At 38.7% G+C, this 25,785-nt stretch overlaps 1 protein-coding gene across 1 annotated transcript; it reads left to right on the forward strand.

Annotated features, from left to right (window-relative positions):
- The first annotated feature begins 10,627 nt into the window (after positions 1-10,627).
- On the forward strand, positions 10,628-25,352 carry MBLAC2 (metallo-beta-lactamase domain containing 2). The gene is made up of 2 exons (XM_039255491.1): positions 10,628-11,519; positions 22,943-25,352. Exons 1-2 carry the CDS (start codon positions 11,066-11,068, stop codon positions 23,326-23,328), a joined length of 840 nt encoding a protein of 279 aa, XP_039111422.1. The 5' UTR covers positions 10,628-11,065; the 3' UTR covers positions 23,329-25,352.
- Positions 25,353-25,785: the final 433 nt, after the last annotated feature.

Here is a 25,785-nt window from a genome sequence, read left to right on the forward strand (position 1 = left end):
GCACTGAGTGTTATGTAGAAACTAATTTGACAATAAACTATTTGTAAAAAAATAAAAAAATAAAAAAAGAAGATATGGTTTATCTATACCATGGAATACTACATGGCAATGAGAAACAATGAAATCTGGCCATGTGTAGCAACATGGATGGACCTTGAGGGTGTTATGCTGAGCGAAATAAGTCAGGCAGAGAAGGACAAGTATCATATGTTTGCACGTATAGGAGGATTAGGAGGAACTTGACGGAGGAACAAGGGGGAGAAGAAGCGGGGAAATGGTGGGGGAAAGGGAGAGAGGCAAACCATGAGAGACTCTTGAATGCTGACAAAAACTGAGGACTGATGGATGTGGGGGGGAGGGGGGATGGGCATGGAGGAGGGCACTTTGGGGATGAGCACTGAGTGTTATGTAGAAACTAATTTGACAATAAACTATTTGTAAAAAAAAAAAAGATGAATAAATTATTTTAAACAAATAGAAAAAAAAAAAAAAAACAGCTAGACATGGTTAGACAACAAAAGGTACCATGACGAACTGGTCAAACTTCCTGCCCTATGGAACTTATATACTAGGGGAGAAAAATGCAAGAAATCAGTAAACAATGAGGAAGTATATAATTTGAGGTAGTGATAAGCAGCATGAAAAAAAATAAGGCTGGGTAGAGTACAGTGTGACTGACAGAATATATGGAGGTTGGAGGTAGTTGGTCTAGACAGCGTAAGCACACAGGACCTCTCAGGAAGTCACGTTTGAGTACTGTTCCGGATAAAATTAGGAAGTCATCGACTTGGGAATAGATGGCTCCAGCCAGGGAAACCGGCAGAGGAAAACACCTGAGAGAACAAGGAGGCCATGATGGCGAGGGAGAGAGGTGAGTGGCAGGAAGAGTCAGAGAGACATCAGCAAGGCCATATCATACACAGCCAGTTTGCCAGCAGCAAGGAATTTCAATTTTATTCCAAGTATAAAACAGCACAGTATGTACTAATATTCCCAGTGTTCAGAAGTAACCTCACACACAGAGAAGAGCTTGTTTTAAAGGAAATCAACGTATAAAGTGACTGACATAATACCTATACATGAGATATTTATCATTGTTTCAGGCTATACTAAATATCAGAAAGGCAAAATATCAAGAGCAAAAAGTAGACTCCCTGTGTAAGACATTTAGACACATTTGTCCAGTGTACTTTACATACACAGATCTTCAGACAAAAGACTTTTCCCTTTTGAAATAGAGGAGAAAAAAAAAAAAAAGAAGAAGAAAAAAAAAAGAAATAGAGGAGAGATTGGGAATTGAAGGGTATCTGGTCATTTATGAGTTTTTCATTTTTTTGTTTTACAACATATACACATCTAGATATGTAAGCTCATGTTTTAAACTGAATGTAAAGTGAAAGCATTAGGTTAAACATTATGCCAATTAGGTTTATAGCATACTCATTAAATTTAAAAGCAACACTAAATGTAGCAAGAACACTTAGATTTTGAGAAATAGCAACAAAACTCAAATTGACTTTAATAAAATAGAGAAATAAGCAAAAACCAAAAACAGCTGAGTAGGGAGTAAAAGACCATATGGTACACTAGGGAGCAAAATCAAATTCTGTAGAAAATCATTAAGTGAAAATCTAATAGAATGAGGACCATTGGAGCATTGTAAAACTAACCTTTTAAAAATATTATTTTGAGGAGCTGGGAGGTCATGATCTCACAGCTCGTGGGACTGAGCCCCACATTGCGCTCTGTGCTAACAGTGCAGAGCTTGCTTGGGATTCTCTCTCTCTCTCTGCCCCACCCCTGCTTGCCTGCATTTTCTCTTTCTCTGCCAAAATAAATAAATAAACATTAAAAAAATTAAAAAACCCCAAATATTATTTTGATATAGGAATACATAAAAAACAGCAATAGAAGAGGTAGGAAATGAAAAAAGTTCTTTCTTAGTTCATGTTGTATATTCATGGAAAGGTATATATAGTTTTTTGTGTTTTTAGAATGCAATGTAAAAATCAGAAGAGATTCAGGGAAGAACAGTGGCAGTGAAGTACACTCTCTTTTACTTTCTTACACTTAAGATATTATAATCATATTATATATTCAATCCTACATAGAATTTTAATTTTCTTTGAAGGATGAAAAAACCAGCCGTGAGAAATCTGCTGTTAAATGTACTTACAGGAAATAGTGGGGGTGGTTTCAGTACTACATCGGGTAGCTTTTCACCTCTGCCAAATCCAACTGCTTCAATATTAAAGGTGTAAGCTGCACGTCCGCGTCCTTTATTCCCAGCCATCAGAACTACTTATTCCAGAAAAGTGGGCAAATTCTGAAAGACATCCCATAGAAAAAAGAAATCAATGTTTTAAAGCAGAATATAAAACTCCACCACTGAAGTAGTGTGGCTAATTAAAAATACTTCTGGGGGCGCCTGGGTGGCTTAGTCGGTTAAGCATCTGACTTTCGCTTAGGTCAGGATCTCGCAGTTCGTGGGTTCGAGCCCCGCGTCGGGCTCTGTGCTGACTGCCAGCTCAGAGCCTGGAGCCTGTTTCAGAGTCTGTATCTCCCTCTCTCTCTGACCCTTCCCTGCTCACGCTGTCTCTCTCTCTCCTAGAAATAAATACAAAAAACATTAAAAAAAAAATTTTTTTTAAAAAAACAAAAAAAAAATAAAAATACTTCTGGAAAGCAAAACTTGTAAAGAAATAAATATACGATAAAGTGATTTCCGAACTCCTCACACCTAGTCAAGTCGGTAGGTGACATGATGATGGCTCAATTACCTCACCCAGGCCCTGGGCGAATGGCTCGACCCTGTCTCCTTTGAGATGCTGCCCGGACCACTGCACACAGCCAGCTGATGCAATTCTCTTCCCCCTCTGTGATTTGGCATCAAGATCTCAGACATATATAAAAAGTGTGGACAAGGAAAAGTCTGGCTGATGAAGACAGACCACCTTGCTTTTTCATTCAACCTGACGACTACCACAAGTCACATACACCTTTGTTTTTAAATTACAGAAAAACATCTGAGATAGTTAAAATAAAGGTAAGATAAACCTGTACTCTTTTCAACTTTGGCAACAGTAGAGATGTCACATACTCCAGTTCTCTACTGAACTTCTTCTGAATTGTCTGAAACAGGATTATACTATCATGTGAGAACAAGCCGGCAGCATATTAACAGGGATCCCAACACCAAGGCTCTGTCACTACAAGACTGCATTTGACTGTCATCATGATTATGACATACATCCTCTAAATCTCTTTTCCCACTGACAATACGAAGTGTCATTCAATCCTGCAAACTCAAGAAAACAGCAATATACCTCTCATACCACTTACCAGTTTTCCTTCCTTTCTTTCCTTATCATTATTTTTGGAAAAACTGAGGTCATTTCCTATACAAGCCTTCTCCAAATTTAAGGCACATGACAATTACCTAGGAATCTTGTTAAAATGCAGATTCTGATTCAGGTGCCCGAGAACCTGCATTTCTAACAAGCTCTCTGGGATTATCAATGCTGCCGGGGTGCGGGCCACTATTTGAAAGTAGCAAGTTGTAACAGTCTCCCATTTCTGAATTTGAGGAACTGAATACATGAAATGTGGTATAACACATTCCTCTTCCCTGTATTTTCTAAATAGGTGGACTAGAGGCTTAATCAAATTTGAGTTTAATTTTCTTCAAGGACACTTCAAAGAGACGCTTTGTTCTTCCTATTGCATCACATCAGGTTGCAAACAAAACCAATCTCTCTTTCTCTCTCTCTCTATGATGTTCTCTGGTCAGTGGGTTCAGGTGCTATTAGTTTGTTTCATATAGTATACAATTCCCCATCAGTTTCCACCTAATGACATCAGTAGCCATTGATAATCATAGCCGAGATTCATTATTCCATTATGGATTGTAATTTCATTCTTTCTGTATCTACTAGTTGGAATTCTATCAGGAATCAATTTCATCATTCACTAGTTACAATGAAGCACAAGTTGTAGAGGAAAGGTACTTATTCTAATAATCAAGCTCATTCTATCTGTCCACACTAAAAGAGAGGGAGGATATCTAAAAAGACGGGTTTCAACTGCTGAGTCACTCAAGCATATGCTGAGCCTGCAGAAAGCAGGTCTTGTAAGTATGAAAACCGCTGAGAAGAAAGATAGACTTTCACTCTAAAAAATGAATTGTGGGAGCCCTGTAGGCATGGTCAAGACCACTGGGCTTAATTCCAATCTGGGATTCACCCATAAGTAAAGATGAAGAACAATTTTCAGGTAACATTTCCCAAACTTGCCTAATCATGAGAATTACCTGGAGAACTTGTTAAATATACCAAGTCCCAAGCAATCTTCAAGTATTCAAACCCACATCAGAATCTTTGGAGGCAAGCTCTAGGAAACAGTTGGGAAAACTCACCCTAAAAAGAGAGTGTATCAGCTACCATTGTTTGATGGAATATCCCTTTAGAAATACCAAACTCTGGAGCCTCTAAACTTCCATATTTATAAGGCATCTTTGGGTGTATAAACTGGTATCATTAGTGAATGGATTCCTCTTGGCAGAAAAATCCTAGCTCTTGAGACACCCTAAATGATTACATGGCATTCTGGCCTACAAATCCATCCCTCTTTAGTTTGCCCATTATGAGTCAGTTCTCCCATGCCTAGAGAAGCTGCCAAATTCATTTTTTTTCTCTTGCAGGGCTAAGAGGTACTTCTTGGACTCCAATAACGTCTCATAGGGAAAATGGCTCGCAAGTGAGGCCTAAGCATCAATCTTGGGTATCCTCTGTGCAACCACTGCCTTGTTCTTCTTTCGCCCTCCAAAACTTCTTGAATGAAGGGCTTTTTATAAGCAGCTTTCCCCATTTCCTTATTATCCCAATCTTCCTCTACTTCATATAGGCTAATTTCATTGAGTCATTCATTCAACCAATATTGAGTATTCCAGGCACTGTTGCAGGACCCAAAGAGCACTGAATAAAACCGTGTCCCTGTTCTAAGGGTTCATATTTTAGTGGCTGAAAGAACACAAAGATGTAAGTAAATAAGTGTGTAATATAATAGTATGTATTCTTGCTGTGGGTTGAACTGTGTTCCCCTCCTAACCCTCCAGTACCTGTGAATGTGATGACCTTCCTTATTTGGAAATAAAGTCTTCGCTGCAGATGTAATCAAATTAAGATGGGCTCATAGTGAATCAGCGTGAGCCCTCTTCCAATGATGGGTGTCCTTCTAAGAGAGAAGTCTGGATAGAGAGAGACACACACAGAAGGAAAACACCATGCGAAGATGGAGGCAGAAACTGGGATGCCGCAGTTGCAAGCCAGGAATGCCAAACAGTGCCAGGAAGCACTGTGAGCTAGGTGAGGCGTGGAACAAATTCTCCCTCACAGCCTCGGCAAAGAACGAACCTAGTCCACACCTTGACTTCACCTTGATTTCAGACTTTGGGCCTCCAGAACTGTGAGAGAATAAATTTCGGTTGTTTGAAGACACCCAATTTGTGGTGAAATGTTATAGCAGTCCTAGAAAATCATCAATATGGCTCTGGAAAAAAAAAAAAAAAGAATGGTAAGGGGACAGAGAAGAATAAAGGGGTATGTTAGTGGCTTTTCACACAAGGAAGGTCTTTCTGTGGAGGATAAATCTGAGCAGCATGCTGGAGAAAGCCTAGAAGCCACAAGATGAACGGATGAGGTGGAGAGGGCTGCAGAGAGAAGGAGGAGAAAGTGTAGAGAAAGAAGCACACGCTGGGAGTGTGCGAGGATGGAGAAGCCCATGTCCTTGTTGAGGAGCAAGGAGCAAGGAGAGGCGGGTCAGGGCCATATCTTGTGGAGCCCTGTGTGAGCTGTGGTAAAGGGTCTGGCTTTTTACCTCACTTGTCATGGGAACTACATTCACAAAGATGCTGGAACACAAAGGTCCCAGGGGCTCCCAATGGCAAAATCCACTGGCATTTTGGGCTCGTTCATGTCTTGGACTTCCAAAGCACAGGACTCGCTATTGCCTCCTCCCTTTTGAAATTATCTCCTTCCTAGGCTTTATTAAAACTCTGCGATTTTGTTGTTATTGTTGTTGTTATTGGCTACTTCTCTTCTTAAACCTCCTAAATATAAATTTCCTGAAGGTTCAATCTTTGGTCTTCTGCTTTTTTTTTTTTTTTTTTTTTTGGTCTTTCGAAAACACACTGGCACTCAGGGTTTGATGACCTCTCCCATACTATTGTCTCCAACACTGACCTTTGTTTTGAGTTTGAGCCCATGTTCCCACTATCAAAAGAATATTTGGAAAGCACTTTAAACTTAAAATACTGAGATCATCTTTCCCCTACACTAACTGGCTTGCCTTTCAGGTAATATGTCCCTGTTTCTATCCACAGTATGTTATTTTCCCGCTCACCAACATTTGATGACTTGGAGTGCATCAGAATCGACTCCTCACTCTGTTCTCTTCTCCTATGGAATCAATCCCTAATTCTTCCTTCAAAATGTCCCTTCCTTTCCATTTCTTCTACCATAATCCAGTTTAACCTCTTTCCACATCACTTTTGAGTAACTGCAAGTTTTGTGGTATCACTTGTTCTTCCTATTTGTTTTATTCTTCCACATTATTCATCCTAAGCCATAGTTCTGATCATGCTGGTCTTCTCATCTTCCCTCTTGGCTACAGAATTAAATCCAAACTCCCTATCCAAGTGTTCAGGGCCCTTTTAAGATGCTTGCACCAGTCCTCCTGACTCCTTGTATCACCATGTCTTGTTTACCATTCTCTCCACTGTGATCTACCCCCTCTTCCTCCGTGCTTGACTGTAGCCCCTTTCACCTGAAGATCCAGTTTAAGTCCCTCAAAATCCACAGTGGTTGCTTCACCCACCTTGACCTCATAAAGATCCTCCCATTAAAATAAATGAATTTTTAAAAATTGAGGTGTTACATATTGCCACTCTTCCATTTTGGAAGAAAGAGACAATATGCCTTTTGGGGAATGGGCCTTTTCCAAAGGCAAGGAGTTTCACTTATGTTTTGTTTGTTTATTTCTTCGGCCATCTTAACAGTAGAGTTTTATATCCCCACTGTCTAGCACAGTGCTCTCTATATAGCAACAGCTCCACAATTAATGTTAAGCTCTCTCTTTCTCTTTCTTTCTCTTTCTTTTCCTTCCTTCTTCTCTTCCTTCTTTTCTTTCTTTCATATGGTGTCATGAGCAAAATCTACCCAAAGAAGTACAGTTCAGTCATCCTACTATTAACATTGTTGTTTTCTTTTAAATTTCCAGAACTATAAAGTTGGAGACCCGGATGTACCCTGGAATCATCAGAATTTAAGAACAAAACTCAGGCTTCACGCCAGAATAACAAAATCAGAATCTCTGGAGATAGGATTCAGGCATTAGGACTTTTTAAAGCATTCCCAGAGTTTACAACATATAGCCCAAATTAAGAATCACTGCTTCCTGCGGCATCTGGGTGGCTCAGTCGGTTAAGTAACTGACTTCAGATAAGGTCATGATCTCGCAGTTCAAGTCATGTGTCGGATTCTGTTCTAATAGCTCAGAGCCTGGAGCCTGCTTTGGATTCTGTGACTCCCTTGCTCTTCCCCTCCCCTGCTCACACTCTATCTCTCAAAAATAATCATTAAAACATTTTTTGAAAAGAAGCACTGCTTCCTATTAAACTTCACATTTTGTAAAAGAAGAAAGTGAAGCCGTGAGAAAGCTGACTGCCTAAAGACACACAGTTAATTCCTAACAAAGAAAGAACTAGGTAAAGCCTCAGGTACCTTTCCACTGTCCATTCATCCACATTACACTACCTGAAACACATTTCCAGGCTAGTTGAAGACTTTTTAATCCCACAGATACCTTTAATCTTTACAAAGACGTGAGTTAGCAATGGCAAAACTGACTGAATTTGGAAGTGTAAAATCGGAAGCATCATCCTTCCATTTTGGAATGCCTCCAGAAAAGTCTTATTCAGAACTGTTCTGAGCTGGTTTGATGGGTGTTGTTCAAGCATCCAAGAGCTGAAATGCAAAGCCCATTCTATTGGACTACAGACAACATTCCATCAGAGGCTAAGGAATTCCATCTGAAAGTCCACCTAGGGCTAATGTTTTATGAGTTATGACCGTAGCCTCACACTGACCCTTGTACATATTAGCTAGGTGAACGAATGTACAATCGCATAAAAGTAGGCATGGAAGCTGGGGGAGGCACCAAAAGACAGGTTACAGCATCTTTCCTGATGATGACACCTAAATTGTCCCAATCAGAACCTGACTAACTTCTCCATCTTCTGACCCCTTCTCCATCTTCACTGCTCTGCTCATAGAAGAATATTAGCTGTATCCTCTCTTACAGGTTCACCTTCCTTGTACTCTGTTTTTGTTCAGGCCTATACTGTCTCTAACCTGGTCTCTAACACAGAACAGATAAATTCCCACTGCCAGCCTCCCCCTTTCAACCCACTCCCCAGTCATCTTTCTAGAGCATAAACCTTGGTGTGTCACTCTCCTTAACCAATAAAGCTTTGGTTCTAACTTTCTGTCTCTTACCCCCTGCACACTGTCTCTAGCCACTCTCAACTCTCCTACATCAGCTCTTGCATGAGGCGTTCCTTCTGCCTGGAGTGCCTTCCTCCTGCATCCACCGGGGCAACCCCTGGAATCATTGAAGGGGCATCAGTTAAGCAGCTGTGCAAATGACACTTCTCTGTGACCATTTTCTCCACCCAACATGAAGACAGATCTCTCCCTTCTCTGTTTCCTAAGTACTACACTGCTTTTATTACCCTTTTTAAGATCATGTTGTGACTGCCAGTTCTTGTCTGTCTCTCCAGTAAGCCCTACAATTAACCATTCATCAAGTATTTATTAAGCACCCTCTGTCTCAGACCATCTTCCATATACTGGGAATACAGTAGTGAACAAAACAAAGTTTCTGCTGTTGTGGCGTTCAGAGGGCCTCCTTGAAGACTTACATTTCCATGCTCTATCACTAACCAGAGCCTGGCAAAAGTCCAACAAATACTGGGTCAATTATTGCTGAGCTCATGGCCTAGTAAGGATATCCCTCCATTTCTTCTATAGTGGTTTCCCTCTGCCTATAGGAAAAATGTCCAAAATACAGAAAGCTCTGTACTTCCTAGCTGAGAGCATCCTAACAAACAGTAGTTTTTTAAGTCCGGCTCAAATGCTACTCTTCAACAATCCTTTTCCTTAGAGCACATAGTTCTTACTTCCTCTGTGGTATATATACCATACTGCTTTATACTGCAAATATTTGTGCATAAATATTATCTTCCCTCAAGTTCTTGAGAACCCAGATCATGACTTTTCTTTCTTTCTCTCTCTCTCTCTCTTTTTTTTTTTTCCCACCCAATACTATTCTCACAGATCATTTAGCTCTGGGGCTTGCATGTAAGGATAGCCCCAAACAGACTGACTGGATAAATTCTAACTAGATGAAGAAAATATTCAGGAAGGCTACATCTCCACCAAAAGCTTTAGGAGTGTAGGAGAGGACAGTACATCTCTCCTATGAAGCCTTATTAGTAGCTGCCACAATAAGGGTTTTCATAATTAATTTTTACAATGCTGTCTCATGGGTATCACTAAAATTATTCAAGTTCTCAAGGGAATTTTTGAAGCCTAACTTGATGTTTCAATACCTGGGAGGTGCTAGGTGGATACAGGGATCTGGTGTTAACAGTGGGGGTGATTTATATGGCTGGCTAGGCCACACCCAGACATTATCCACGTTTTCTGTTCTCACAAGGTGCGACTGCCTCCACCTCTACTTAGTTGAGCCTTTTCTACCAACTTTCTTTGCTCTCTGTAAGAGAGGACAAACTAACCAAAAATATGGAGGGTAGGGGAAGAAATACAGAATTTCATTTTTTGTAAGATCATTAAGACGTTATAAACAACCCTTCTCCCCACGATACAGGGTAAAAGTGCCAAGAGTTAAGAAAACATTCTGAATAGTCTGTCCTCAGCAGCAAGTCTGCGGCAATGACTCGTGCCTTGAACCAATCACACAGTCCCCAGATTTGAAAATCTACCATCAGTTACAGCATAAATTCTCTTCTAACTCACTGCAAACAGTCCCAGGAAGTGGAGACCAGTTAAGATCGGGAAAAGGCGGTTTTCAAAGATTTTGAAGGGATTAGAAGAAGGGAAGGTAAAGCTATCTCCCAACGCCCCTCAATCCTGAAACGCTTTAAAGGATCTCCAACTCTGACTTCCCCCACCTTCCCCATATGTGCCCCTTTAACTTCCCTTTACCCTCTCCATCTCCTCCCTACCCCTCAATTGCTCCCTCTGTTACCTGCTCACTGTCTCGAGGCTTGGGTAAAACCGTGCAGCCGAAGTGCCGGCCGGCAAGGAAGGGGTGCACACAGAAGGCGCGAGCTCGCGGATACCGGTTCCACCTCTAGAGGAGCGCGCTCCGCCCTCCACGCGGGCTCGGAGCCCTGTTCTGCTCCCGACCAGTCAGTCCCGCCCACTCCCTCGCCAGGCCCCGCCCCCTGGGCGAGGAGCTTTTTAGCCCTTGGCAGGCGCCGTACTCCCCCATCCGGTTTGGCCTGACTCTTTCGGCGCTGGCTGGAAGTACGCTTGGCGGAGTGCAGTGGGTGGGAGGACCTGGCGCCTCCCCCGCCTTGCTTCTGGCCTCTGCAGTCAGACCCCCGGGGTGAAAAAAGTAATTCCTTTCGGGTCTCCAGTCTGCAGCAGTGCCCCTGCATTAACGCTCCCTTGTGCTGCAGCTACAGAAGCCAAGATCACCCCAGCGCCTAAGGTGCAGGCAGAGGAGCCGCCGCGCTCTGCGGACCTGGCTGGAGGGTGCGTGCAGACTCTCCAGGCCGCGACTCGGCGCGTCCTTCCCCGTAGTTCTCCCCACCCCCTCGCCCAAGCCCGCATCTCCCGGATCCCCCGCCCTCTCCTCGCTCTGCGCCCCCTCCCTTGCTGCGGGCTGACCGCTCCACACCGCAGCAGCGCCTCGCGTCTGGACAGCTTGCGGGAGGCACACACGCCTACGCCAACTCCGCCAGACCGCACCCCTGCCCAGCATGTCCGCGCTCGAGTGGTACGCCCACAAGTCCCTGGGCGACGGCATCTTTTGGATTCAGGAACGCTTCTATGAGTCGGGAAACCGCGCCAACATCTGGCTGGTGCGTGGCTCCGAGCAGGATGTGGTGATCGATACGGGCCTGGGGCTGCGCAGCCTCCCGGAGTACCTGTACTCCTCTGGCCTCTTGCAGGATCACGGGGCCAAAGAGAACGCGGCGTGCCGGCCGCTGCTGGCGGTGGCCACACACGTGCACTTCGACCACTCCGGCGGCCTCTACCAGTTTGACCGGGTGGCCGTGCATCACGCCGAGGCCGAGGCGCTGGCTCGCGGGGACAACTTTGAGACCGTGACCTGGCTGTCCGACAGTGAGGTGGTGCGGGCGCCCAGCCCGGGCTGGAGAGCCAGGCAGTTCCGAGTGCAGGCGGTGCAGCCCACCCTCATCCTGCAGGATGGTAATGGGCCCTCATGGGCGCGCGCTCTCTCTTTAAGGGAAGGGATTGGGAAAAACTGTTCGAGGGATGCATGTTGCAGACGTGCGTGGCTGTAAACGGGCTTGTTTTGCCACTTCGCAGAAACACCACTACTGTTTCTCCTTTCCCTGAGTAAACGCCTAAGTCGATCGGAGGCAAGGCCCTCCGAAGCCTTCCTTACCAGTTCTGGCACTGTGTGGCAAAACCAAGTACTCAAATGCAAGCCAGCCCCACCCCCTAGTCAGTTTCCTGTGTAAGATATAGTAGAACACCACCGAGGCTTGTGACTAGGGATTTTCCATTTTTTCCCTCGAACTCCTTTCTGATTTCCAGGCGCTTTTATAGCGAAAAGACTGTTAAGGAATGACGCCTCACAGAGAGTGCATGACAGACTCTGTGCTTTTGAGAACAGCTGACTTCATCTGCTCTCTGTCACTGCTGGATATGAGCAACTCCCACCTGTAGGTTTAGAAAGCCATTAGAGAGCTGTGGTTCTTATCTACTCGTGCGTCCTTATCTGCCAGATAGGTTTCTGTTCTTGATGTTCTTGATGTTGCCTCATTAGAGAAAAAGCTTGTGAACGTAAAAAGTAGAGAATATGAGTCTTACATTATGACAGATACATGGTCTGGTTTAAAGCAAGGCCTGAGAAACATTAATAAGGAGGTTATTTCCGGTGATGGTGAAGTGTATGGATTAATGCATGGGCAACCTTGGGCCTCTGGCTCTGTAAAAGAAAGGATGGGGATCTGAAAGAAACTAATGGAATAAAATACAATAGAGTAGAGCCTCAGCCCTCTCAACCCCAAGCAGGCACTTAAATAATTGAGATAATTAGCCACAATAGCAATATTTGTATATTAAATTTCCTTTTTTCTTTTTAGAATACTTTTGTTAACATTTTATCTTCACAACACATTGGAAGTGAGGTGGCTGACCCCTAATTAAATGGCTTGCCTACAGTCCATAGAGCAAGATAGTGACAAAAGCTAAGATTTGAACCAAGGCACAATAGATCAAAGCATGCAGATCATAAATCCTACCCCATAAATATATTATGGTAATTATGAGTAGGATAAGAAACCCCCTTCTTTCATTTTTATCTTGAAACCAGCTTAATTGCCAATTTAATTTATTAAAACATTCCTCTAGGAGGTAGAAAAATCCTGTTGCTGCAGTACAATAAGCTTACTTTATGAAGGACCAATATGACAAATAATGAAATTTTTACAAAAAAATAGTTTATCTTATAGATGAGATCTTCATCACTTGAAATATAAAAAATTGAAAGCAAGATTCTGTACCTCACACTCCACCCACAAAGCCTTTTCATTGAAATTTCAAATCTAAAGATTTTAAAAAAGACTAATTTAGATGGGAGTCTTAAATCATCTGCCAATTTGAGATTAAAGAGAAGTGCATTTACAGTATTCCTTGTATTTTTTTTTACAGTATTCCGTGTATTTCTTGATAAAACTGATATTTTTTAGAGTTAGGATTTCCATGTAGTTGATGGGTATTCAAATTAAATTAATTGTGGTACTGAGACCAAAAAATGTTTAAATTAGTATTTAAAATAAATTACAGTTGTCTGAATGAATAAATTACTTCTGATTTATTTACTTTCCTCCTGTGCCAGCAATAGGAAATCACTGGTGAAAGAAGGATAAGAATTATTGTTTTATAGACGAAGAGTCCAAGCAGGCCTGAATTATCATGCCTGAGATCACATAGCCGGTTTGGAAAAGAGCTGGGACTAGCATCCAGGTTTCCTGAATCCCAATTTGTGGTAGAATTATAGCATTTGGGAAATGCAGGGGGCCTGCAAGCTACCTGTGTGGTGCTTTAAGCCTTTGAAGGTGTGGGGGGGGCGGAAAAAAAGCTTAATATTTACCAAAGACTTAAAGCTAAGAATAGTGTGTTAAATCAAAAGTTGTTTCTCATTAGAAGCAGAATGCCTCATCCTCTCAAGTAGTATCTAATTTTCTCTTTTCTCAGGAATATTAATTTACTTTCTCTTCTGAATAATGTGGCCTGCTGACTTGCTGTTATCATAATCCAGATGCCTGGAAGGAGATATAAAATATTTATATGAAAAATTCATACCCAGTTACACATACACATGATGAGCACATATCTGAACAGCATAAAGTCGTTGCTTTGGTTAGAACATAAGGAGCCTGCAGTCATTAGTTTATTACATCTCATTTAGTGAATTGATGATCACCTGTCATGAGGAAGCATAAATCTGTGCACTGTGTGACTAACCCAAAAGCTGACTTGTAAAGGAGGGACAAGGAGAGATCATCATACAGTGCAGCATGTTTGACGGAAAAATAAATCCCCCTACAAATAGTGAAATAGTATCCTCCTATAAGAAGACACAGAAACCTTAGATTAATACTGTACCTTATATAGTACTATTGTTAATATAGTACCACACATCTTTTTATCTATTTTCCACAATAGTCAAATGATATGAAGTGCAGACATTTTGGTCCCTTATATCTATTTAAGTGTTTTGCCCAGAGTCACCAAGGTAATTACACATTATGACAGGTGGACTTAAGTCATTTGGGGAAGTGAAAAACAAAAAATAAATTCTACAGAGGTAGATTGAAAAACACATCTAACTTGACTCCATCCCATACCTAAGACTATGATAAAGGACTGTGGTTTGTCTGTTTTAAGTATTTTAAGTATAAATCCATATTGAACTATTTTGAATACTGATGTAAATGTAATGACTGAGTCAGCAGTTTTATCGTCTGCCTGCAATGGGAAGTCCAGAGTGAATCCAGTTTGCACTGCAGGAATTTTAAAAGGCTCAGGAAATAGCAGTAGCTGGTACCTTAGTGGGGCAAAGGAAAGATAAGTAGTAAAATAAGTAGAATTTGTTGAAAGCCATTTAAGAAGCTGTGAAAACTCTGGAATGCCTGTGCAGTTAGTTTGTTCTCTGGGGAGAATAAAGCAGAAGAGTTTCTCGATTAAGGGATGCCAACTACTACTGAGCTCAGGATTCAGTATAAAAATAGGAGGAGAGTGTGTGTGTGTGTGTGTGTGTGTGTGTGTTCTCTTGAGAGCCAGGTCTTTACCCCCCAAGTAGGATACTGGAAGAAGATTACCTGGGAAATGTGTCCAGCCCTGGAGGAAAGACTAAGATGCTGATCCCTAAGCAATCTTTGGCTTGGTCTGTCTACAGTGCAACCTTGATCATTAAGCCCAATACATGTGCTTCAAGCAGCCTTTTCACCCCACCATCCTCAAATAGGCAACCAAGCATTATGAAAAAACCCTAGAAAATCGTCTTATATGAGATCAAATACTAAAACAAATAGCATAAATCAACTTGAGGGGGGAATACTATCATTAATAACATCAGGGGATAATAGAAGCTATTGCATTCAAGGTATTCAAGAGACATTGGGATGCTTTTAAAATAAGCAACAGAACAGTATGCACGTGCACACATGCGCATGCGCGCACACACAAACACACATGAATTCTTGGAGTTTAAAATAGTAGAAGCTGCTTAGTAGAAGAACTGAAGATAACGTTGAAAAGCTTAAAAAAAAAAAAAAAGAGCAGAAAGGTAAAATGAAAACTAGGAGAGAACCAGTAGAAGACCAGTTTGGAAAATTCAACACTGGAATAATAGAAGCACAGATAGAATAGAGAAAATGGAGGAAAAGAAAGCATAATAGAGGTAATTCAAGAAAATATCCCACAATGAAGAGATGTAAATTTTCAGATTAAAAGAGCCTACAGAGTTCCTAGCATGATGAATGAAAACACATCCAGCCTAAGGCACATTATTGTAAAATTTCAGAATACTGGAAGCAAGCTTCCAGAAATTAAAAAGTCATCTACGTAGATCATAATGGCTTTAGAGCTAGAAAAGAAGAGCTATTCCTTATTTGAAGAAAATTTATTTCCAACTTAGAATTTTACATCCATTTCACTAACAATCAAGTTACCAAAAAAGATTATTTCCCACATGCTATTACTTAGAAAGTTACCAAGATACAATTTTATCCTATTTACTCCCTTCAAAATAAGGAAGTAAAGCAAGAGAGAAAGATATGGAATACAGGAAACAGGAGATTGAATACAAGAGAAAGATGAAAGGAAGCATCAAGATGATGGCAAAAATGACTTTCTGACAATGATACTATGCCAGGCATAAAGAGCAGTTAAATCATTACTCTTTTGGATAAGAAATACATATAAGAGTGCTGTCAGTAAGCGGAGAGTGAGGGGTAAAGAGAGCTAAAGATTCTTATATTTCATAGTGGAAGTCAACATAATCTAAAATTTAAAAACCAAGAAATGGTAATACATGAATGAAATCAGTATAGTATATCTAATTAGTAAATCAAGAAATGAAATATAAAAATTATTTAGAGATAAATATATTTAGTAGAAGCAGCTACCAGAAGAAACAGCCAAAACTGTTAAAAAGTGGTTGGTTCTTGGGAGCAGAATTAGAGTCAGAATGAGGCAAATAACTTTTTCTTACATTTTAAGCCCTTCTGGAATATTTTATTTGAGATATGTACATATATTGCTTTAATTAAAAATGAAATGAAAAGATGGGATTACCAAGATGGGAAAGGGTATTTGAAAAGCATTATGCATTATAAGCATAGGGGAGGCGCTTATAAAGCTATAAGGTAATGGCAGAATCCAATGATAGCCATTATGGCCTTATCAATTGCTTACAGTTGGTATCGATTTTGATAGGTGGGCACTCATGACTTACCTGTTGCTAAATATTTTAAATACCACCTGGATATAATCAAAGATCAATAAGATTCTATCCCTGCATTGGTACATTGGTAATTATCCACAGCTTTTTTTTTTTTTCTCCAGATTTAACTTCCTTCACTTCTTTCCTTCCTCCTTTCCTTTCTATACACTTATGAAAAAAATGGGTCTCCAATAGCTCTATTATTAAACCAATGTAGCTATAATTTCTTTACCTTACCTCCCAGTCATACAGTAAATGGCAGTGGTTCCTGATCCTCAGAGGCACTTTAAATCTGGAACAACTGTCTTGCAAAAAGGAGTCTGGCCCTTTATGACTGGAATGCAAAGGAAGTTGGGAGGGTCTGATTCCATCTTAACATTCTTAACTGGGATTCACAACAAGACTAGGACATCCCAGCTCCCACTCTTGGCCCCACTGATCTGTTTTGTATTGCTATCTTTTTTTTCCTTAAAGTTTCCACAAATGTAATCACATATACTGTTTTGTTTCTGTCTTCTTCATTTGCAATGGTGTTTTGGAGATTCATCCATGTTGTATCTCTTATTCATTCCTTTCTATTGCTGAGAAAGAATCCATTTATGGATATAACATATTTTATCTACTCACCTGTTGAAGGAATTTTGAATCTTTCTACTTCGAGGCTGTTATTAATAATGCTACCATGAACATTTGCATGTAAGTCTTGTGTGCATACATGTTTTCCTTTCCCTTGATAGATACCTAGAAATGGAACTCCTGGATCTTATGGTAAGTGGATGTTAATTTTAAGAAAGTGCCTGTTTTCCAAAGTAGTTATACCATTCTGTATTCCCAAATATATTGGATAAGAGTTCCAGTTTCTTCAGCTCTTTGTCTACACTTGCTTTTGTCGGTCCCTTTGATTTTAGCCATTCTAGTGAGTGTATAGTAGTATTTCATTGTGGTTTAGCATCTCCCTAGTAACTAATGATTGTGAGCATATTTTCAGGTACTTATTTGCTATTCAGGTATCTTCTTTGTTAAAGGGTCTATTAAAATATTTTCTCCTTTTTATTTTTAAAAAAAATTTTAAAGTTTATTTATTTTGAGAGAGAAGGGCAGAGAGAGAGAGAGAGAGAGAGAGAGAGAGAGAAAATCCCAAGCAGGCTCTGAAATGGCAGCACAGGGCTCATTGTGGAGCTTGAACTCAGAAACAATGAGATCATAACCTGACCAGAAACCAAGAGTCAGACATTTAACCCACTAGGCCAACCAGACACCCCTTCTGTTTTTTTTTTTCTAGAAGCTTTCACATTTAGGCTTATGATCTATTTGAAGTTAGTTTTTGTTTATATTGTGAAGTAACGGTTGAAAGGTTCTTATTTGCTTATTTGGAAATGGATAGCCAAAGTGTTCCTGTCCATTTTGTTGAGAAGACTATCTTTTTACCCACTGAATTATCTTGGTTGACACCATTTGTCAAAAATCCATTGACCATATATATGAATATCTCCTTTTGGACTCTATTCTCTTCCACTGATTATGTCTCTCCTTTAGCCAGCACCATACTCTCTTGATGACTGTAACTTCATTATAATTCTTAAAATTAAGTAGTGTAAGTCTTCCAACTTTGTACCTCTTTTTCAAAATTGTTTTGGCCATTCTAGACCATTTGCATTTTCATATAACTTTTAGAGTGGGATTTTCAATTTCTACAAAAAATTCAAGGTTTTGATTGAGATTGTATTAAATCTGCAGATGTACACCAGCTATTACAGTAGCCCCAGCCACATGTGACTATCTAAATATAAATTTAAATTAATTAGATTAATTAAAATTAAAGTTCTTGTTCCCTAGTATACTAGCCATATTTCAAATAGCCATATGTAGCTAGTGGTTCCCATATTGGACAGTATTGATACAGAATATTTCATTAATCTCAGAAGTTGTATTAGACATTGGAGCTATGGGAAAATCAAAATACCACCTTAACAATTTTGAGGCTTCTAGTCAATAGACCTGGTATATCTCTCCTTTTGTTTAGATCTTTAATTTCTCATAATGATGTTTTTATACCTTTCAGTATATAGATATAATTTTTCCTAAGTATTTTTTTTCTTTTTGGTGCTATTGTGAATGAAATGGCTTTTTAAAATATGTTTTATTTATTTTTAATATAGTTCATTCTCAGATTGGTCTGCATACAACATCCAGTGCTCATCCCAACAAGTGCCTTCCTCAAGGCCCATCACCTACATTCCCCTCTCCCTCAACCTCCATCCACCCTCAGTTTGTTCTCAGTATTTAAGAGTCTCTTATGGTTTGCCCCCCTCCCTCTCTGTAACTTTTTTTCTCTCTTCCCCTACCCCATGGTCTTGTTAAGTTTCTCCAGATCCACATATGAGTGAAAACATATGTTATCTGTCTTTCTCTGCCTGACTTATTTCACTTAGCATAATTCCCTCCAGATACATCCATGTTACTACAAATGGCCAGATTTCATTCTTTCTCATTGCCATGTAGTATTCCCTTGTATATATAACCCACATCTTCTTCATCCATTTGTCAGTTGATGGACATTTAGGCTCTTTCCACGATTTGGCTATCATTGAAAGTGCTGCTATGAGCATTGGGGTCCATGTGCCCCTGTGCATCAGCACTCCTATATCCCTTGGGTAAATTCCTAGCACTGTTGTTGCTGGGTCATAGGGTAGTTCTATTTTTAATTTTTTGAGGAACCTCCACACTGTGTTCCAGAGCGGCCGCACCAGTTTGCATTCCCACCAGCAGTATAAGAGGGTGCCCATTTCTCCACATCCTCGCCAGCATCTAGAGGCTCCTGATTTGTTCATTTTAGCCACTCTGACCGGTGTGAGGTGGTATCTCAGTGTGGTTTTGATTTGTATTTACCTGATGATGCATGATGCTGAGCATTGTTTCATGTGTCTGTTGGCCATCTGGAGGTCTTCTTTGGAAAAGTATCTGTTCATGTCTTCTGCCCATTTCTTCACTGGATTATTTGTCTTTCGGGTGTGGAGTTTGTTAAGTTCCTTATGATTTTGGATACTAGCCCTTTATCTGATACATCATTTGCAACTGTCTTTTCCCATTCTGCCGGTTGCCTATTAGTTTTGTTGATTGTTTCCTTTGCAGTGCAGAAGCTTTATATCAAGCTTTATATCTTGATGAGGTCCCAACAGTTCATTTTTTGCTCTTGATTCCCTTGCCTTTAGGGATGTGTCAGGTAAGAAATTGCTGTGGTTGAGGTCAAGGAGGTTGTTTCCTGCTTTCTCCTCTAGAGTTTTGATGGTGTCCTGTCTCACATTCAGGTCCTTCATCCATTTTGAGTTTATTTTTGTGTATGGTGTAAGAAGGTGGTCTAGTTTCATTCTTCTGCATGTTGCTGTCCAGTTCTACCAGCACCATCTCTTAAAGAGGCTGTCTTTTTTTCCATTGGGTACTTTTGCCTGCTTTGTCAAAGATCAGTTGGTCATACATTCGTGGGTCTAATTCTGAGTTCTCTATTGTATTCCATTGGTCCATGTGTCTGTTTTTGTGCCAATACCATACTGTCTTGATGATGACAGCTTTGTAGTAGAAGTTAGAGTCTGGGATTGTGATGCCTCCTGTTTTGGTTTTCCTCTTCAATATTACTTTGGTTATTCAGGGTCTTTTGTGGTTCCATACCAATTTTAAGATTGTTTGTTCTAGCTTTGAGAAGAATGCTGGTGCAATTCTGATTGGGATTGCATTGAATGTGTAGATTGCTTTGGGTAGTACTGACATTTTAACAATATTTATTCTTCCAATCCATGAGCATGGAATGTTTTTTTCATTTCTTTGTGTCTTCTTCAATTTCCTTCGTAAGTTTTCTATAGTTTTCAGCATACAGATCTTTTACATCTTTGGAATTTTACATAAAATTCCTAGGTATTTTATGCATTTTGGTATGGCTGTGAATGGGATCAGTTTCTTGATTTTTCTTTCTGTTGCTTCATTATTGGTGTAAAAAATGCAACTGATTTCTGCACATTGATTTTTACCCTGCGACATTGCTGAATTCATAAATCAATTCTAGCAGCCATTTGGTGGAGTCTTTCAGGTTTTCCATGTAGAGTATCATGTCATCTGCGAAAAGTGAATGTCTGACTTCATCTTTATCAATTCTGATGCCTTTTATTTCCTTTTGTTGTCTGATGGCTGATGCTAGGACTTCCAACACTATGTTCAACAACAGTGGTAAGAGTGGACATCCCTGTCATGTTTCTGACCTCAGGGGGAAAACTCTCAGTTTTTCCCCATTGAGGATGATATTAGCTGTGGGCTTCTCATAAATGGTTTTTATGATGTTTAAGTGTGTTGCTTCTATCCTGATTTTCTCAAGAGTTTTTATTAAGAAAGGATGCAGTATTTTGTCAAATGTTTTTTCTGCATCTATTGACAAGATCATATGGTTCTTTTCTTTTGTTAATGTGATGTATCATATTGATTGATTTGTGAATATTGAACCAGCCCTGCAGCTCAGGAATGAATCCCTCTTGATCATGGTGAATAATTCTTTTTATATGCTGTTGAATTTGATTTGCTAGTATCTTGTTGAGAATTTTTGCATTCATGTTCTTCAGGGATATTGGTCTGTAATTCTTTTTAATTGGGTCTCTGTCTGGTTTGGAAATCAAGGTAATCCTGGCCTCATAGCATGAGTCTGGAAGTTTTTCTTCTGTGTCTATTTTTTGGAACAGCTTGAGATGGATTGGTATTAACTCTGCCTTAAATAGCTGGTAGAATTCCCCAGGGAAGCAATCTGGCCCAAGACTCTTATTTGTTGGGCAATTTTTGATAACTGATTCCATTTCTTCAGTAGTTAGGGTCCGTTCAAATTTTCTGTTTCCTCCTGTTTGAGTTTTGGAAGTGTGTGGATATTTAGGAATTTGTCCATTTCTTCCAGGTTGTCCAGTTTGTTGGCATATAATTTTTCATAGTATTCTATGATAATTAGTCCAAGAGATTTTCTAATCTCCTTTGTGATTTCATCTTTGATCATGTTTTGTAAAAGCTTAAAGCTTATTTTGTGTGTATATGGATATTTCCCATATTTATTTTTGTTATTAATTTCTAATTTAATTATGCTGTAGTCAAAAAACATATTTTTATGATTTTATTCCTTTCATATTTACTTAGACTTGCTTTATGGCCACACAGTGTAGCCTTGTGAATATTCCATGTCCATTTAAAATGAATGTGTACTTTACTGTTTTAAGATAAAGTGTTATATAAATGTCACTTAGGTTAAGTTGGTTGACAGTGTTGTTCAGGTCTTCTGTATTCTTACTGATTTACTATCTACTTGTATTACAAATTATTCAGAGAGGAATATTTAAATGTCTAAGCATAATCAATTAATTGTTCATTTTTAATTCTGTCAGTTTTTACTGAATTTTTTCATGAATTTTTAGTGTTTTAGGTACATATATAGTTTTTAATGTGTTGACTTGATAATAAAATGCATTTTTCTTCACTAATAGTCCTTATTTTGTCTAATATTAGTATAGCCACTCTAGTTCTTATTAATGTCTATATCGTATAACTTTCAACCTTTGTTTGCCTTTGACCTTATAGTTCCTCTCTTGTAGGCTGCATATGTATCCTGCTTTTTAAATCTAGTTTGACAATCTCTGCCTTTGATTAGAATGTTTATCCCATTCATATGTAATGTAATTATTGATATAGTTGATTTTAGGTCTGCCATTTTGTTATTTGTTTTCTATGTCTCATTAGTTATTTAGCTCTCTTTTCCTCTTTCATTGTCTTTTAGGTTTCACAAGTTCCAATTATTTATTCCCCTATTAACTTTTTAACTATATGCCTTTGATATTTTCTGTATATATGTGTTTGCACTAAAGATAGCTATATGGAACTTTTAAATGATGATGATTTACTTAAGTTAGTACTGATTTAAAACTAGTGAAAAAGCAATTTTGCATTTATACCTCAATTTCCTCTCACTGTCAAATAACTGGGAAGAGTGTGAGATTTTACCTGACTTGCAAATTAGTCTGCAACAGTTTAATAGATTCTGGCAGGAGACTAAAGACATTTTATTACTCATAGCAACAATAGTCAGAGCATGATCATTTGTACTGATTCTTCAGGCCTTAATTCTCAGAGGATGACAAAAGAAGGGACAAAATATAGAGCAGCATTCATGAATCATGTCATCAGGATACCGGTACCATGGATGTACTAAAAACCAAAAGTGTTGTGGTAAAATAAGTTGAGAAATGGGATAACTGTATCTCCCTTGTGTATATATACAATACATATTAGCATATTAAAAAGCCTTCAGAAGCCTTGCAGAAAAAAAGCTCTATAAGTATTTTTGAAGGAAGAATTTCCAAATTATTTGACTACCAAATCTTTTCTTTTATGTATCATAACAACCTGCAAAAATAGTGTCCCACATAATTCACTTTGACAAACACTGGTTAAGCAAACAATAGAAATGAAATATATGCTAACTATTTTTAATCACCATTAAGAAATACTGTATTTTTGAAATAAAAGAGTTATCCATCCTACCTCTTTGAAACCATTTACTATTCTTTTCTTTTATTCTTTAAGTGATTGAAGTCAAGCATACAACATGTTTATCTGTAAATTCTGTTTCCATTTGTAGGGGATGTAATCAACCTTGGTGACAGACAGCTCACTGTTATGCACATGCCTGGTCACTCCAGGGGCAGTATTTGCTTACATGACAAAGACCGAAAGATTCTCTTCAGTGGAGACGTCGTGTATGATGGATCACTGATTGACTGGCTCCCGTACAGCAGGATAAGTGACTATGTTGGAACCTGTGAACGTCTGATAGAATTAGTGGACAGAGGTCTGGTAGAGAAGGTGCTTCCTGGGCACTTCAATACCTTTGGTGCTGAAAGGCTTTTTCGATTGGCTTCTAACTATATTTCAAAAGCTGGGATATGTCACAAAGTTTCTACTTTTGCCATGAGATCTCTTGCAAGTTTAGCCTTACGTGTAACAAATTCTAGGACCTCACCCTAGTATCTATACTGATAACCTATTTTGATTAATTCTGTAAATTAATCCAATTCATTTTGTGTTGTTTAAAATGAGTAATAGTACGCATTTAAGAAGTGCTTTATCAGAGAAAAAAAAGATTGAGAATGAGTAAGCCAAAAAAGGAAGCTCTTCATTAAAATTTTTCTTTCTTCCAAATGAGAAATAAATTAAACAAGCTTATAATTTGCTAAGCTGTCATCTTGTAATATTTGTCATCTTGTAATATCCAGACACAACATAGAAATATATGGGGAAGTAAGGAGGCATTTTACAGTAACAGAAAGAACTGTCCTTACCTCCCATTTGTCTTATTTTATTTCCTAGATGACCTAGAAAAAGAGGCATAAAGTTTTATGTTTATATTCCGAACTTGATATTTTAATATATTATTTAAAAATAAAGATTCTTGAGTTTAAAATACATTATAACTTAGTACAAACATATAAATTAATATTTAGAAGGACAGCTAAAACAATCCATTATTATGGCACAGAGTTTTTATGCTTCATTTATTTATTCTTAATGTAATGATAGCGTACATTATATGCTGTGTAATTTTACTTACAAAGAGTACAATGATTTTTGTTTTCTTGCAAAGCTTTAAATATAAATTGCAGAGTGCTTCAGTAAAAAGCTCCCACACGGTGTTGTTTGTTATTATGTGTGTGTAATATTTTCAATCATAAAAATGAAATTCAAATGTCTGTAATATAATTACAAATTGTCAGATTTCTCAAAAGGACACTGTCAGGGAAATTTGAAAATATACACATTGAAAATAATTTTTTATTATATCCTATTTTAATATTAACAGCTATTATAAACAAAATTTTTCTTGTTAAATAGCAGCTTCAGTATATGTGTCATATTTTATAATATCAGAACAACTATAGAGATCTACGACATTCTGATATAAATCATTCTTTTACTTATCATAACATACATATGTACCACGGAAGGCTTTTCAAATTAATTGCAAAATGTGCTTTAGATATTGACTTAGAGTGAATTGCCTTTTTTATCCTGATTCACAACACCTATTCCTGTTCAGTATTCTTTGTCTTGAATTAAAAGAACTCTACATTTATATAGTTATAGGAAAGGTTAACCCACTATTTAGTAAAATGTTTTAGTTTGGTGCTCTTTATAATTTATTAAAAAGCCTTTTGGAATATTTCATAAAGGTTTTTTAAGCAGTTTTCTCACTGCCTTTTTATTGTTGACATGTCCAAAACCAAACTGAGATAGCTTTGGAAACCAGATTTTTTAGTATTAAGAAAGTTTAGCAATTTTGATTTCTGAAAAATTATCAAAATTTTCCACTCTTCACCCACCCAGGTTTTTTTAGTCTTTTTTAAATTCAACACACACAGTCACATACATACATGCACAGTATTGTGCTAAACACTGTGGAAGCTTAAAAAGTCAAACAGACTACATCTTAGCTGGAAGACAAATAGAACATGAATAGTAATATATGTAGATTGAAGCTAATACAAATTATACATGAGTATCAGGGACATAAATGGAAGGGTGTGGAGTTTGGTTAGGAAGAGATTCCTGGAGGAGGGGTTTTTCAGTCAGATTTGGAAAGATGACTTGTTAGGTGGTCAGGGTAGGGGACAAAAAGATTCAAGAACAGAGATGGAAGCATTGCTGTCCTAAGTAGGGTATTCCTTGTGTCCATTTAAATTCAATTTTCAGGAATCTTAGATCTTCCAAACATCAAGTACTTAGCATGAGACAGGTGGGTTTGTGATTGTGTATATAAGAATCATCCTCAGTAATAGACAAGCTGTGTGCCACGTGCCATCGAAGGGATCTACTCATATAAGACAGTAGTTTTCAGCTGATAGTGCAGCATCAAGAATATAGATTTGGTTCAGGGCAACTACAATCACTTAATGAGCCTTAAATATAGCCATTATTTTTATATCAGTAGCACAAAAGAAAACCAAAAGTCCTTAACCATTGACCATTTTATCATATTTTAGGACTTAAAAAAATCAGGGTATAGTAGGCACTAAGTTTTATTGAGAAATATTTAAACCTGATGAAGGCTTTCTTTATTTCTTAAAAGTACAGTTTTTCAAAACATGGTCATTTTGTTTTGAAATCTCCACCTTTTTTTCAGTTTTTCAAATTGTACGAACACATATGACTGTGATATTTTGCTTTTGCTTCAGAGTGAATAAGTTGGGGAAAGGATCTATCATCCATTTAGTGCTCATGCTGTGCATTTTAAAATATGCATTATTCAGTTTAATCCTGGCCCCAGTGCCAAGAAATAGTTGACCAGCCAAACACAAGAAAACTTTGGACAAAGCTGGTAATTGAACACAGGTCTGTCTTCCTCCCAAATTGTGCTCTTTCTCTTATACCTGCACAATAACATAAACTTGGCAAAGTGTATTTTTACTTTCCCAGATGCCACATGTG

The sequence above is a fragment of the Hyaena hyaena genome, unplaced genomic scaffold, assembly GCF_003009895.1.
Source record: "Hyaena hyaena isolate Hyena2069 unplaced genomic scaffold, ASM300989v1 scaffold_529, whole genome shotgun sequence".
Lineage (NCBI taxonomy): Eukaryota > Metazoa > Chordata > Mammalia > Carnivora > Hyaenidae > Hyaena > Hyaena hyaena.